Here is a 16,804-nt window from a genome sequence, read left to right on the forward strand (position 1 = left end):
CAAATAATAACAGTACCCTTGCTGGAACAGTTCACAAATAATAACAGTACCCTTGCTGGAACAGTTCACAAATAATAACAGTACCCTTGCTGGAACAGTTCACAAATAATAACAGTACCCTTGCTGGAACAGTTCACAAATAATAACAGTACCCTGGCTGGAACAGTTCACAAATAATAACAGTACCCTTGCTGGAACAGTTCACAAATAATAACAGTACCCTTGCTGGAACAGTTCACAAATAATAACAGTACCCTTGCTGGAACAGTTCACAAATAATAACAGTACCCTTGCTGGAACAGTTCACAAATAACAGTACCCTTGCTGGAACAGTTCACAAATAATAACAGTACCCTTGCTGGAACAGTTCATAAATATCCCACAATACTGCTACTGTAACTATTCACAAATAACCAACAACACAGTGGTATAAGAGTTCACAAATACCTCACAAATACCTCACATTACCATGGCAACATGAACATCAAAATGGTATACAATACCGACAAGTTGATAAGACACATAAGCAACATTTTGGCAACTTTATTCCGAAACGTTTCGCCTACACAGTAGGCTTCTTCAGTCAAGCACAGAAAGTAGGCAGGAGTAGTAGAGATGTGAAGACGATGTAATCAGTCCATCACCCTAGAAAATGTAGATTTGAAGTTGTTAGTCTCTCAGCCTCTTTTTCAAGAGCGAATGGTTGAATCTGAGAGGGACGTGACCTCTCAGTGATTACATTCTTTCTTCTACTACTCTACACCTCTCCTGCCGACAGTATATAAGTCTTCACATTGTTTCAGACTATGAAATAGAATTCTTCTCCAGGCTGAGGGACTGACAACCTCAAATCTACGTCTTCAAGGGTGATGGACTGATTACATCGTCTTCACATCTCTACTGCTCCTGCCTACTTTCTGTACTCGACTGAAGAAGCCTACTGTGTATGCGAAAAGTTTCGGAATAAAGATCCTATGTGTCTTACTTACCACCATGGCAGGAGCAATTCACAAATAGCCCTCATAGCGTAGCTGTAACAATTCACAAATAGCCCACCATTCTATGGCTGAAACAATTAACGCTGAACCCACAATACTTTCTCTCCAGTTTGTGGGTTAACGGCATGCTGAAAACGAGTCTTAAGAATATTTATGAAATTATGCATTTTAAATACAATAAAGTGAAATACGAATGTAAAGTTCTGAAATTCCAGTACCCGAGACGAAAGACGATCAGTACAAGAAATAACAATACCTCTGAGTGACAACTGAGATACATTCTGTGGTTAAGATGACCTGTCTACATGGGATGGAGATACAGCTTTCTGTACCTTAGGATGGTAGCTTCAGCGAGAGAGAGATGCCTACTTTACCATCCATTTTTCAAGCACATGATGCTAGAAGCTAGTCCTCCCTCCAGACAGTAGTAGATAGTCCTTCTCTACAGATATCTTCTGACTGGACTGAAGAAAAATTCTCTTATCTACCTTTCTCATTTAGTTTATTTGAACGATACCGTTGATAGATAGCTTCAAACTTCAAACTCCTAGAAATTAGTCATATTTTACTGAAAAATTACTGTAAAAACTGAGATGTGTGTATCAGTATATATATTCTGAGAGTTTACTCTTATCGCTATTTTAGGGACTTTTGTCCCTGAAAATATCCTTAACTGATGCTGTAAAGGTAATATACAGCCTTAATTAATGATACTCGCATAGTCGATCGACTTTGAATGTGATAAACGAACCAACTATTCAAGACGTAGCAGACTGACCTCATAGTTGGTGGATGGTTGTATGTGGTGGTAGCTTGAAGGTACACTCTTTGTTGACCGCATATGGATGGAAGGTGTTGCAGTGGTGCCCCTGGGCATGTGAAGAGTGGTGGTGAAGTGGGCAGCTGAGGTTGTGAGGGTAATGGAAGGAGCGTGGGTGGAGGAGGGCGTGTGGGATACCATGGCCCACGCCTCAAAGGTTGCTAAGTTACGTATCATGGAAGAGCCCATAGCTTCCAGTTGCTCCGCGGCCTCCTCGGGCAGGAATGCCAGCGCCTCGGGCTGAGGGAACATTCTCCGTGATAAAAATCTTGAAAAAAAGATGAACTTATAAATGAATAAATTCCTTTATTAATTTACTCGAACTAGCTTAGCATTTTTTAAGCAGCTAAACAAACTTAATTAACTACTTCATCTAACTTTGCTACAATTAACACAAAATTATTCCTACCTAATGTTTGCCCAAGTTTATTTAGTATTAGTTAGCCATAATGCAGTTTTTCTATGTGGTGATGCTCACACTGGTCTATAACAAAACAAACACAAAGTGTCTGGTAAAAATGATCCTTGCCGAATTAGCTAAGTAGGCAAGTTCCGCATAGAAATTCCGACTTAAACACCCAAAGAGTTCAATTCTCTCAAACAACGTGTAAATACTTAGGTATATGTATATATATATATATATATATATATATATATATATATATATATATATATATATGTGTGTGTGTGTGTGTGTATATATATGTATATATATATATATATATATATATATATATATATATATATATATATATATATATATATATATATATATATATATATATATATATATTTATATATATATATATATATATATATATATATATATATATAAATATATATATATATATATATATATATATATATATATATATATATATATATATATATATATATATATATATATATATATATATATATATATATATATATATATATTTCCAACAAGTCGGCCTTCTTACACCGAGGCAGGGTGACCCAAAAAGAAAGAAAATCCCCAAAAAGAAAATACTTTCATCATCATTCAGCACTTTCACCTCAATCACACATAATCACTGTTTTTGCAGAAGTGCTCAGAATACAACAGTTTAGAAGTATATACGTATAAAAATACACAATATATCTCTCCAAACTGCCAATATCTCAAACCCCTCCTTTAGAGTGCAGGCACTGTACTTCCCATTTCCAAGACTCAAGTCCGGTTATATATAATAACCGGTTTCCCTGAATCCCTTCTCTAAATATTACCCTGCTCGCACTCCAACAGCTCGTCAGGTCCCAAATACCATTTGTCTCCATTCACTCCTATCTAACACTCTCACGCACGCTTGCTGGAAGTCCAAACCCCTCATCCACAACACCTCCTTTACCCCCTCCCTCCAACTTTTTCGAGGACGACCCCTATCCCGCCTTCCTTCCCTTACAGATTTATACGCTCTCCATGTCATTCTACTTTGATCCATTCTCTCTAAATAACCAAACCACCTCAACAACCCCTCTTCAGCCCTCTGACTAATACTTTTATTAACTCCACACCTTTTCCTAATTTCCACACTCCTAATTTTACACCACACATTGCCCTTAGACAGGACATCTCCACTGCCTCCAACCGTCTCCTCGCTGCTGCATTTACCACCCAAGCTTCACACCCATATAAGAGTGTTGGTACTACTATACTTTCATACATTCCCTTCTTTGCCTCCATAGATAACGTTTTTTGACTCCACATATACCTCAATGCACCACTCACTTTTTTTCCTTCATCAATTCTATGATTAACCTCATCCTTCATAAATCCATCTGCTGACACGTCAATTCCAAAATATCTGAAATCATTCACTTCTTCCATGCTCCTCCTCCCCTATTTGATATCCAATTCTTCTTTATCTAAATCATTTGATACTCTCATCACCTTACTCTTTTCTATGTTCACCTTCAACTTTCTACCTTTACACACAGTCCCAAATTCGTCCACTAACCTTTGAAAATTTTCTTTAGAATCTCCCATAAGCACAGTAACATCAGCAAAAAGTAACTGTGTCACTTCCCATTTTGTATTTAATTCCCCATAATTTAATCCCACCCCTCTCCCGAACACCCTAGCATTTACTTCTTTTACAACCCCATCTATAAATATATTAAACAACCATGGTGACATTACACATCCCTGTCTAAGACCTACTTTTACCGGGAAGTAGTCTCCCTCTCTTCTACACACCCTAACATGAGCCTCACTATCCTCATAAAAACTCTTTACAGCATTTAGTAACTTACCACCTATTCCATATACTTGCAACATCTGCCACATTGCTTCCCTATCCACTCTATCATATGCCTTTTCTAAATCCATAAATGCAATAAAAACTTCCCTTCCTTTATCTAAATACTGCTCACATATATGCTTCAATGTAAACACTTGATCTACACATCCCCTACCCACTCTGAAGCCTCCTTGCTCATCCGCAATCCTACATTCTGTCTTACCTCTAATTCTTTCAGTTATAACCCTACCGTACACTTTTCCTGGTATACTCAGTAAACTTATTCCTCTATAATTTTTACAATCTCTTTTGTCCCCTTTCCCTTTATATAAAGGGACTATACATGCTCTCCGCCAATCCCTAGGTACCTTCCCCTCTTTCATACATTTATTAAACAAAAATACCAACCATTCCAACACTATGTCCCCTCTGCTTTTAAAACACACACACACACACACACACACACACATACACACACACACACACACACACACACACACACACACACATACACACACACACACACACACACACACACACACACACACACACACACACACACACACACACACACACACACACACACACACACACACACACACACACACACACACACACACACACACACACACACACACACACATACACACACACACACACAAACACACACACACATACACACACACACACACACACACACACACACACACACACACACACACACACACACACACATACACACACACACACACACACACACACACACACACACACACACACACACACACACACACACACACACACACACACACACACACACACACACACACACACACACACACACACACACACACACACACACACAAGAGAGAGAGGGGTGGATCGACTGCGTATTTTTGGACTGCAAGAAGGCCTTCGACACAGTTCCTCACAAGAGGTTACTGCAAAAGCTAGAGGACCAGGCACACATAACAGGAAAGGCACTGCAATGGATCAGAGAATATCTGACAGGGAGGAAACAACGAGTCATGGTACGCGACGAGGTGTCAGAGTGGGCGCCTGTGACAAGCGGGGTTCCACAGGGATCAGTCCTAGGACCTGTGCTGTTCTTGGTATACGTGAACGACATAACGGAAGGGATAGACTCAGAAGTGTCCTTGTTTGCAGACGATGTGAAGTTAATGAGAAGAATCGAATCGGACGAGGATTAGGCAGGACTACAAAGAGATCTGGACAGGCTACAAGCCTGGTCCAGCAACTGGCTCCTTGAATTTAACCCTGCCAAATGCAAAGTCATGAAGATTGGGGAAGGGCAAAGAAGACCGCAAACACAATATAGTTTAGATGGCCAAAGACTGCAAACCTCACTAAAGGAAAAAGATCTGGGGGTGAGTATAACACCGAGCATATCTCCTGAGGCGCACATCAATCAGATAACTGCTGCAGCATACGGGCGCCTGGCAAACCTACGGATAGCGTTCCGATACCTCAGTAAGGATTCGTTTAAGACTCTGTACACCATCTACGTCAGGCCCATACTGGAGTATGCAGCACCAGTTTGGAATCCACACCTAGTCAAGCACGTCAAGAAATTAGAGAAAGTGCAAAGGTTTGCAACAAGACTAGTCCCAGAGCTACGGGGATTGTCCTATGAAGAAAGGTTGAGGGAAATCGGCCTGACGACACTGGAGGCCAGGAGGGTCAGGGGAGACATGATAACGACATATAAAATACTGCGCGGAATAGACGAGGTGGACAAAGACGGGATGTTCCAGAGATGGGACACAGACACAAGAGGTCACAATTGGAAGTTGAAGACTCAGATGAATCAAAGGGATGTTAGGAAGTATTTCTTCAGTCATAGAGTAGTCAGGCCATGGAATAGCCTAGAAAGTGATGTGGTGGAGGCAGGAACCATACATAGTTTTAAGGCGAGGTATGATAGAGCTCATGAGGCAGGGAGAGAGAGGACCTAGTAGCAATCAGCGAAGAGGCGGGGCCAGGAGCTGTGACTCGACCCCTGCAACCACAAATAGGTGAGTACAAATAGGTGAGTACATACACACACACACACACACACACATACACACACACACACACACACACACACACACACACACACACACACACACACATACACACACACACACACACACACACACACACACACACACACACACACACACACACAGACACACACACACACACACACACATACACACACACACACACACACACACACACACATACACACACACACACACACACACACACACACACACACACACACACACACACACACACACACACACACACACATACACACACACACACATACACACACACACACACACACACACACACACACATACACACACACACACACACACACACACACACACACACACACACACACACACACACACACACACACACACACACACACACACACACACACACACACACACACACACACACACACACACACACACACACACACACACACACACACACACACACACACACACACACACACACACACACACACACACACACACACACACACACACACACACACAGACATATATATATATATATATATATATATATATATATATATATATATATATATATATATATATATATATATATTCTCCATGGGGAAGTGGAACAGAATTCCTCCTCCGTAAGCCATGCTTGTTGTAAGAGGCAACTAAAATGCCGGGGGCAAGGGGCTAGTAACCCCTTCTCCTGTATATATTACTAAATGTAAAAGGAGAAACTTTCCTTTTTCCTTTGGGCCACTCTGCCTTGGTGGGATACGGCAGGTGTGTTGAAAGATATAGTAGTAGTAGGTTGGTAGACAGCAACCACCCAGGGAAGTACTACCGTCCTGCCAGATGACTGTGAAACAAAAACCTGTAATTGTTTTGCATGATGGTAGGATTGCTGGTTTCTTTTTCTGTCTCATAAACACGCTAAGATAACAGGGATATCTTGCTACTCCTACTAACACTTTGGTCACACTTCACAGACACGCACATGCATATATATATATACATACATCTAGGTTTTTCTCCTTTTTCTAAATAGCTCTTGTTCTTTTTTATTTCTTCTATTGTCCATGGGGAAGTGGAAAAGAATCTTTCCTCCGTAAGCCATGCGTGTCGTATGAGGCGACTAAAATGCCGGGAGCAATGGGCTAGTAACCCCTTCTCCTGTATACAATTACTAAAAAAGAGAAGAAGAAAAACTTTATAAAACTGGGTTGCTTAAATGTGCGTGGATGTAGTGCGGATGACAAGAAACAGATGATTGCTGATGTTATGAATGAAAAGAAGTTGGATGTCCTGGCCCTAAGCGAAACAAAGCTGAAGGGGGTAGGAGAGTTTCAGTGGGGGGAAATAAATGGGATTAAATCTGGAGTATCTGAGAGAGTTAGAGCAAAGGAAGGGGTAGCAGTAATGTTAAATGATCAGTTATGGAAGGAGAAAAGAGAATATGAATGTGTAAATTCAAGAATTATGTGGATTAAAGTAAAGGTTGGATGCGAGAAGTGGGTCATAATAAGCGTGTATGCACCTGGAGAAGAGAGGAATGCAGAGGAGAGAGAGAGATTTTGGGAGATGTTAAGTGAATGTATAGGAGCCTTTGAACCAAGTGAGAGAGTAATTGTGGTAGGGGACTTGAATGCTAAAGTAGGAGAAACTTTTAGAGAGGGTGTGGTAGGTAAGTTTGGGGTGCCAGGTGTAAATGATAATGGGAGCCCTTTGATTGAACTTTGTATAGAAAGGGGTTTAGTTATAGGTAATACATATTTTAAGAAAAAGAGGATAAATAAGTATACACGATATGATGTAGGGCGAAATGACAGTAGTTTGTTGGATTATGTATTGGTAGATAAAAGACTGTTGAGTAGACTTCAGGATGTACATGTTTATAGAGGGGCCACAGATATATCAGATCACTTTCTAGTTGTAGCTACACTGAGAGTAAAAGGTAGATGGGATACAAGGAGAATAGAAGCATCAGGGAAGAGAGAGGTGAAGGTTTATAAACTAAAAGAGGAGGCAGTTAGGGTAAGATATAAACAGCTATTGGAGGATAGATGGGCTAATGAGAGCATAGGCAATGGGGTCGAAGAGGTATGGGGTAGGTTTAAAAATGTAGTGTTAGAGTGTTCAGCAGAAGTTTGTGGTTACAGGAAAGTGGGTGCAGGAGGGAAGAGGAGCGATTGGTGGAATGATGATGTAAAGAGAGTAGTAAGGGAGAAAAAGTTAGCATATGAGAAGTTTTTACAAAGTAGAAGTGATGCAAGGAGGGAAGAGTATATGGAGAAAAAGAGAGAGGTTAAGAGAGTGGTGAAGCAATGTAAAAAGAGAGCAAATGAGAGAGTGGGTGAGATGTTATCAACAAATTTTGTTGAAAATAAGAAAAAGTTTTGGAGTGAGATTAACAAGTTAAGAAAGCCTAGAGAACAAATGGATTTGTCAGTTAAAAATAGGAGAGGAGAGTTATTAAATGGAGAGTTAGAGGTATTGGGAAGATGGAAGGAATATTTTGAGGAATTGTTAAATGTTGATGAAGATAGGGAAGCTGTGATTTCGTGTATAGGGCAAGGAGGAATAACATCTTGTAGGAGTGAGGAAGAGCCAGTTGTGAGTGTGGGGGAAGTTCGTGAGGCAGTAGGTAAAATGAAAGGGGGTAAGGCAGCCGGGATTGATGGGATAAAGATAGAAATGTTAAAAGCAGGTGGGGATATAGTTTTGGAGTGGTTGGTGCAATTGTTTAATAAATGTATGGAAGAGGGTAAGGTACCTAGGGATTGGCAGAGAGCATGCATAGTTCCTTTGTATAAAGGCAAAGGGGATAAAAGAGAGTGCAAAAATTATAGGGGGATAAGTCTGTTGAGTGTACCTGGTAAAGTGTATGGTAGAGTTATAATTGAAAGAATTAAGAGTAAGACGGAGAATAGGATAGCAGATGAACAAGGAGGCTTTAGGAAAGGTAGGGGGTGTGTGGACCAGGTGTTTACAGTGAAACATATAAGTGAACAGTATTTAGATAAGGCTAAAGAGGTCTTTGTGGCATTTATGGATTTGGAAAAGGCGTATGACAGGGTGGATAGGGGGGCAATGTGGCAGATGTTGCAAGTGTATGGTGTAGGAGGTAGGTTACTGAAAGCAGTGAAGAGTTTTTACGAGGATAGTGAGGCTCAAGTTAGAGTATGTAGGAAAGAGGGAAATTTTTTCCCAGTAAAAGTAGGCCTTAGACAAGGATGTGTGATGTCACCGTGGTTGTTTAATATATTTATAGATGGGGTTGTAAGAGAAGTAAATGCGAGGGTCTTGGCAAGAGGCGTGGAGTTAAAAGATAAAGAATCACACACAAAGTGGGAGTTGTCACAGCTGCTCTTTGCTGATGACACTGTGCTCTTGGGAGATTCTGAAGAGAAGTTGCAGAGATTGGTGGATGAATTTGGTAGGGTGTGCAAAAGAAGAAAATTAAAGGTGAATACAGGAAAGAGTAAGGTTATGAGGATAACAAAAAGATTAGGTGATGAAAGATTGAATATCAGATTGGAGGGAGAGAGTATGGAGGAGGTGAACGTATTCAGATATTTGGGAGTGGACGTGTCAGCGGATGGGTCTATGAAAGATGAGGTGAATCATAGAATTGATGAGGGAAAAAGAGTGAGTGGTGCACTTAGGAGTCTGTGGAGACAAAGAACTTTGTCCTTGGAGGCAAAGAGGGGAATGTATGAGAGTATAGTTTTACCAACGCTCTTATATGGGTGTGAAGCGTGGGTGATGAATGTTGCAGCGAGGAGAAGGCTGGAGGCAGTGGAGATGTCATGTCTGAGGGCAATGTGTGGTGTGAATATAATGCAGAGAATTCGTAGTTTGGAAGTTAGGAGGAGGTGCGGGATTACCAAAACTGTTGTCCAGAGGGCTGAGGAAGGGTTGTTGAGGTGGTTCGGACATGTAGAGAGAATGGAGCGAAACAGAATGACTTCAAGAGTGTATCAGTCTGTAGTGGAAGGAAGGCGGGGTAGGGGTCGGCCTAGGAAGGGTTGGAGGGAGGGGGTAAAGGAGGTTTTGTGTGCGAGGGGCTTGGACTTCCAGCAGGCATGCTTGAGCGTGTTTGATAGGAGTGAATGGAGACAAATGGTTTTTAATACTTGACGTGCTGTTGGAGTGTGAGCAAAGTAACATTTATGAAGGGATTCAGGGAAACCGGCAGGCCGGACTTGAGTCCTGGAGATGGGAAGTACAGTGCCTGCACTCTGAAGGAGGGGTGTTAATGTTGCAGTTTAAAAACTGTAGTGTAAAGCACCCTTCTGGCAAGACAGTGATGGAGTGAATGATGGTGAAAGTTTTTCTTTTTCGGGCCACCCTGCCTTGGTGGGAATCGGCCGGTGTGATAATAAAAAAATAAAAAAAAATATATATATATATATATATATATATATATATATATATATATATATATTGTATATATATATATATATATATATATATATATATATATATATATATATATATATATATATATATATGAGACTCCTCACCACAGCGGCCACCACCAGGATGCGGCCAGGAAGGAGTGACTGAAGACAGGTGACCAGGTTACGGTACTCTGCAGGCTGGTGAGTGATGAACTGTCGTGAGAGCATAATGTGTCCACGGGTGGGATGTAGCACCACAACGTGGACCCCAGCGTGACTCTTGAACCCATGTGTCAACACTCCCGTCCTCTCGTATATCTAGAACACCCGAGAACCAGAGATGTGATCAGTACTTGAAGATAGTCAAAGACGTAGACACAAAGTTGATGGAGACTTGAAATCATAAGATAAAGAACAATGGAACACAAATGGAAACCAGCGGTTCATATTAACTGAGATATTCCTTCAGTGACCAAATACTGAACGAATATAATGCATTACGAAGGGATAATGAAGGTCAACTCAGTACATTCAGTAGATATGACTTTTTGCTTCCATTTCCGGCGGGGGATTTGATCCCTTGCCCTTTGGGATAAGAGCCAAAACTCTCACCGCTAAGCTGTCTGTCTTGACAGAGACCAAAATACTAGACGGTAAAAAGCACCAGTTAATCGAAATGCAAACTCCAAAGAACTTGTAGCCAACACTCGTTGACACAGAGTGCAAAGATGTGATGAATAACAAATATAAATTATACTGGCGTAAAATTAATCTGTGATTTTTTTTTATAAAATAAGCCATAGCAGTGGAGAAAATTACACATTAATTAATGCTCCTCTTTTGAACAAAGACCGTTAGATAAGTTATGTCTAGAGTCTGGTTCCAAAGACGCGTCTTGAAGGACTGAAGATGAAACATCTTTGAACAGACAGAAGATTGAAGAGGAATTGAAAAAACAAGACTGCACATCATTATTATTTTCTACCAGTATATATTTTGGCAGTTGGGTAAAATTGAGATATGTCCCTGTCTTCATAGTACATTTGTTGTAGAGTAAATCGGAGAAGAAGGTCGCACTAAGTTTACTCAGGGACGTGGAAACCTGAAGACTGAACTTTACGAAAGTAACGAATTGGTCATAGTATACCTAGAACTTGGGAAATATCTGAAGCCAGTATGAAGAATTGATTGTAATTTCAAACTGTTTCAAGCATTTCATCTCATTTAGGCACTGAGGATGGCATACCGGTGATCAGAGAGAAGGTTGCAGCGTTTAAGGTACATACGAAGCTTTTAATTAAAATAAACTGAACCATGAAGAACAGAGTTCGTGACTTGATAATGATCCAGGACGAACCAAAACATCATCTGAGGTCTCCTCCTCAGATTGTGGGTTACGTGGGAAAAATTCAAACGGCCTTCTTCAGATTGTATAAGTGAACGTATTAGAACACTAAAAAGACTGAAGTAATCATTCTTCTACAGGTCAGGGAACCACAGTTTGTGTACAGATGGAAAACATTTTGAAGAAAGGAAGAGATAAGTCAATATAAATGCGAGCTGTCTTACACAGGACTGATCAGAGAGACGGTGGGTCAGTAAGACTAGCATTGTTCAAATTAGAGAAATAATAAAACAATGCTTAACAGACTGGTGTTGTCAGAGGAAGAGGTCGCAACAGAATCATCAAACTGAAGCAAAAGAGATTAAGAAGACCGGAAAATACTGAATATTGTAACAAAGACCAGGAAGTGGACCCAGAGCTGGAACAAGCTTTGCCTGACACAGCAGATATATAGAGAACCGAACTGCAGAATGATGCTGCTCGCAGAATCTGACATATGTATCCTGCTTTCAAATTTCTATGGAGCTTGAGGTCAAAATTAAATTTCATAGGGGTTAAGAGGAGGAATAAGGAATGATAAGTAGACATTTATTTCATTAATGACTGTCTCGGCGACAAGCTAACTGAACACATGACTAACAAAAAGCGACTAAATTCATGAGAGAGAGAGACAACTTCTGAATGGCAGAGTATGTAGACGCACAGATTATGTGGACAGAGAGATCTGAACGCAGATAACACAGGCCACCTGACACAGACAACATCACTCACCAGTGTGTGGTCTCTGTATACTTCAATCCTCTCATAGCTGATCAACACCTGCACTCGAAACATCTCCGCCTCCAGCTCTGCAAGTTAACATTTGTTTTCAGCAGTTGTACAAAGGCTTTGAACCTAACAAACTAATCAAGGGCAAAGAAAAGTGTGAATGTATGATTGGCATGAACGATGAGGTGGAAATGTTCACAAATAACTCACACTGAGAGAAGATACTTTAGAAGATGTTTCGGCCCTCCCAAGACCATTATTAAGTCACAACTGACTTGCGACTTGATAATGATTAAGGAGGGACGGAAACATCATCGAAAGTTTTCTTCCTAAAAGCTTGGTTATTTGTGAATTGTTCCAGCCACGGTACTGTGATTTATTCTTCCTTAAAGGTGGATTGTTCCAGCCACGGTACTGTGATTTATTCTTCCTTAAAGGTGGATTGTTCCAGCCACGGTACTGTGATTTATTCTTCCTTAAAGGTGGATTGTTCCAGCCACGGTACTGTGACTTTTTCTTCCTTAAAGGGGGAACTAAATACATAATTGAATGAGTGACTGACTTATGGGAGAGAAAATATAAATTGAAATGTTGTAGAGGAAAAGCGAAATTAGACTACTCGAGGAAGGTATGAATGACCGGGTGGAAGGAAGGAACACAGAGAAGGCAAGGCCAGACTCACCTTGTGTGGAAATATGGAACTGACCTCAAGATGGATCAGTGAAAGCAAGCTGCAGGTGATAGATGCAACTGACCTTGCATGATCTGCACGGCTGCCATGTTGACCGGGTGTAGGGAGCGTTCCTCTGCAACAACCACAGACACATGTATTCAACGTCTGGAAATCCAACTGTAATTTTGTTTGCAACAGTCAGTGTGAGGAGCCAATGAGTTGATAGATTCTCATTCTTTGAAATACGTTTACACTTCTATTTTAAACTTTGGAGTTCAGAATTATCCAAAAATCTGAAGTTAAACCTTGAGTGTTTTATGAACAATGGGATATCAAAACACAGGAACTGAAAGCAAATTTTATCTCAATAAACTGTTATTAGGAACTCTCTTTCCTCGAGGTATAATTGTTACTTTAACTCTTTTATTTATTTTTATAGCTGTCATAAAACTTTGTACAGAAAATGTTCTGTTTATAAGGCAGAACATTAAAAGTCAAAAAATATGATGTATTAATAAGAACATAGGAATGGAAGAACACTGCAGCAGGCCTACTGGCCCATGCTAGGCAGGTCCTTCTAACTATGGGTTACTATGTTTAAATGATCAAAAGATAATAGACTACAATACTGTCAACAAAAGTCACTGAAGCTGGTTTCGATGCAATACAAAATAAGCTACTGTGAGACTATAACTCAGAAGGGCGTCAGTTTCGCGAGGGATGAAGTCTTCGCCACCTCTTGCGATGAATGACCCACACGGGTTTGGTGAGCCACATGAATTAATTTAAGAACATAAGAATGAAGAAACACTGCAGCAGGCCTACTGGCACATGCGAGGCAGGCCCAAGTCACCTCCGACTTAGTCAGGTCAGGTTACATTTAATTAATTAAGGAGCACGGCATCAGACCTATTAGCACAAGCTACTCAGGTCCATCTCACACCCATCCACAACCACTCATGTATTTATCCAACCTACTTTTAAACCTACACAACGTCTTAGCGTCTATGACGGCACTCGGGAGTTTGTTCCACTCATCCACAATTCTGTTACTAAACCAGTGTTTTCCTATATCCTTCCTGAATCTGAATTTTTCCAACTTAAAACAATTGCTGCGAGTCCTGTCTTGGCTAGATATTTTTAGTACGCTATTTACGTTCCCTTTATTTATTCCTGTTTTCCATTTATACACCTCAGTCATATTCCCCCTAATTCTATTCCTTTCTAGAGAGAGCAGATTCAGGGCCCTCAGTCTATCCTCATAAGGAAAATTTCTGATACATGGAATTAACTTTGTCCTTCTCCTTTGTACGTTTTCCAGAGCATTTATATCCATCCTGTAATACGGTGACCAGAACTGTGCAGTATAATCTAAATGAGGCCTAACTAAGGATATATAGAGTTGAAGAACAACCTGAGGATTCCTATTATTTATGCTACTTGATATGAAGCAAAGGATTCTGTTCGCTTTATTGCGAACACTTATGCACTGTTGTCTTGGTTTTAGATTACTGCTAACCAGAACTTCCAAATTCTTTTTGCAATCAGTAATATTAAGATCTACATTATTTAGCTTATATGTGGCATGGTTATTTTCCTGTTAAATGTTTAGAACTTAGCATCTGTCTATATTAAATTGCATCTGCTACTTCTCCGACCACTGCATCAGCCTGTTCAGATCTTCCTGGAATGCTCTAATGTCCTCGTTAGAATGAATTCGTCTGCCTGTTTTGGTGTTATCGTCAAACTTGCTTATGTCGCTATTTATTCCCTCATCTGCCTTTTATATAGATTGCAAGTAACAAAGGGCCTAACACTGACCCCTGTGGAACACCGCTCGTGACGTGCCCCCACTCTGATTTCTCTCCATTTATGTAAATTCTGCTGCCTGTCAACCACGCTTCTATCCAGAAAAAAATTTCTCCTCCTATTCCGTGTGCCATAATTTTTCTCAATACTCTCTGATATGGGACTCTATAAAAAGCCTTACTAAAGTCCATACAAGCAGTATCATATTTATTACCATGATCTATCTCCTCAAATACCTTAGTGAAAAAAATAATAAATTCGTAAGGCAAGGACGCCCTTCTGTAAGACCATAAGGACGCCCTTCTGTAAGACCATAAGGACGCCCTTCTGTAAGACCATAAGGACGCCCTTCTGTAAGACCATAAGGACGCCCTTCTGTAAGACCATAAGGACGCCCTTCTGTAAGACCATAAGGACGCCCTTCTGTAAGACCGTGCTGAGATTCTTTGATTAATTTATGCTTTTCAAGATGGCTACAAATTGCTTCGGCAATTATTGATTCCATAAATTTTCCCACTTTGGAGGTTAGGCTTATTGGTCTATAATTTGAAGATAAGGACCATTTAAATCACTGTCTTGCCAGAAGTGTGTTGACATCACAGTTAAAATTAAACTCCGAACTGCCACATCCTCATCCATCCTTCTGAGAGCAGACACTGTGCTTCTCTCCTCCAGGCGAGAAGTATGCGTATTAATATATGCAAATCTGAAACAGAAAACTTTGCAAACATCAGAAAAGACCCTCCAGTAAAATGCCATAGTTCTTATATTTGTAGCTCTTAGAGATTCAGACTGAACCTAGAGTTGTAGGTGATCTCGGGTTTCATTCACCTGCAATCTTTCTCCACTTGATAGGAAAGGTGTCTCTGACCAGGGGTGGTGGAGCTCCTAGGCTCCCGGGTGTAGTGGAGATGAGGAGAGCACTTGCTGTCCACACTACCCACATGATGCTCATGGCTGGTGGTATGTGATGTTGATGTGATGCTGGTTGTTGCTGGTGATGTGATGGTTGTTGTTGCTGGTGTGATGCTGGTTGTTGCTACTGGAGTGATGTTGGTTGTTGTTGGTGGTGGAATGCTGGTTGTTGTTGCTGGTGGGATGCTGGTTGTTGTTACTGGTGGGATGCTGGTTGTTGTTCCTGGTGTGTTGCTGGTTGTTGTTCCTGGTGGGATGCTGGTTGTTGTTGCTGGTAGTGTGAAAATCAAGGGCTAAATTAGATAAGGTATGGAGCCAGTGTATCTCTCAGAATCTCACAGCTTCACTCTGGTATGAAGCCAGCGTATCTCTCAGAATCTCACAGCTGTTTGGGACTGTTTGTGACTTGAAAAAGCCCACTGTGTGGGCGAAACGTAGTCAATAAAGGATCACATTATACTGCATATGTGCTTATATTTCCATCTCACAGCTTCACTCTGGTATGAAGCCAGTTTATCTCTCAGCACCTCACAGCTTCACTCTGGTATGAAACCTTGGTCTCTCAGCACCTCACAGATTCACTCTGGTATGAAGCCAGTGCATCTCTCAGCACCTCACAGCTTCACTCTGTTATGAAGCCAGTGTATCTCTCAGCACCTCACAGCTTCACTCTGGTATGAAACCTTGGTCTCTCAGCACCTCACAGCTTCACTCTGGTATGAAGCCAGTGCATCTCTCAGCACCTCACAGCTTCACTCTGCGCGAAG

At 40.8% G+C, this 16,804-nt stretch overlaps 1 protein-coding gene across 1 annotated transcript in view; it reads right to left on the bottom strand.

Moving 5' to 3' along the window:
• The window catches only part of LOC128689014 (protein O-linked-mannose beta-1,2-N-acetylglucosaminyltransferase 1-like), a 218,508-nt gene extending 202,257 nt beyond the window's left edge, over window positions 1–16,251 (bottom strand). Inside the window, exons 1-5 of the mRNA XM_070079493.1 lie at window positions 15,954–16,251; window positions 13,396–13,446; window positions 12,644–12,720; window positions 10,651–10,845; window positions 1,777–2,058 (exon numbers count right to left, since the gene is read on the bottom strand). Coding sequence (XP_069935594.1) covers window positions 1,777–2,058; window positions 10,651–10,845; window positions 12,644–12,720; window positions 13,396–13,446; window positions 15,954–16,077 — 729 coding nt within the window. The 5' untranslated portion in view covers window positions 16,078–16,251. The remainder of the gene's footprint in view (window positions 1–1,776; window positions 2,059–10,650; window positions 10,846–12,643; window positions 12,721–13,395; window positions 13,447–15,953) is intronic.
• Window positions 16,252–16,804: the final 553 nt, after the last annotated feature.

The sequence above is a fragment of the Cherax quadricarinatus genome, chromosome 6, assembly GCF_038502225.1.
Source record: "Cherax quadricarinatus isolate ZL_2023a chromosome 6, ASM3850222v1, whole genome shotgun sequence".
Taxonomy (NCBI): domain Eukaryota; kingdom Metazoa; phylum Arthropoda; class Malacostraca; order Decapoda; family Parastacidae; genus Cherax; species Cherax quadricarinatus.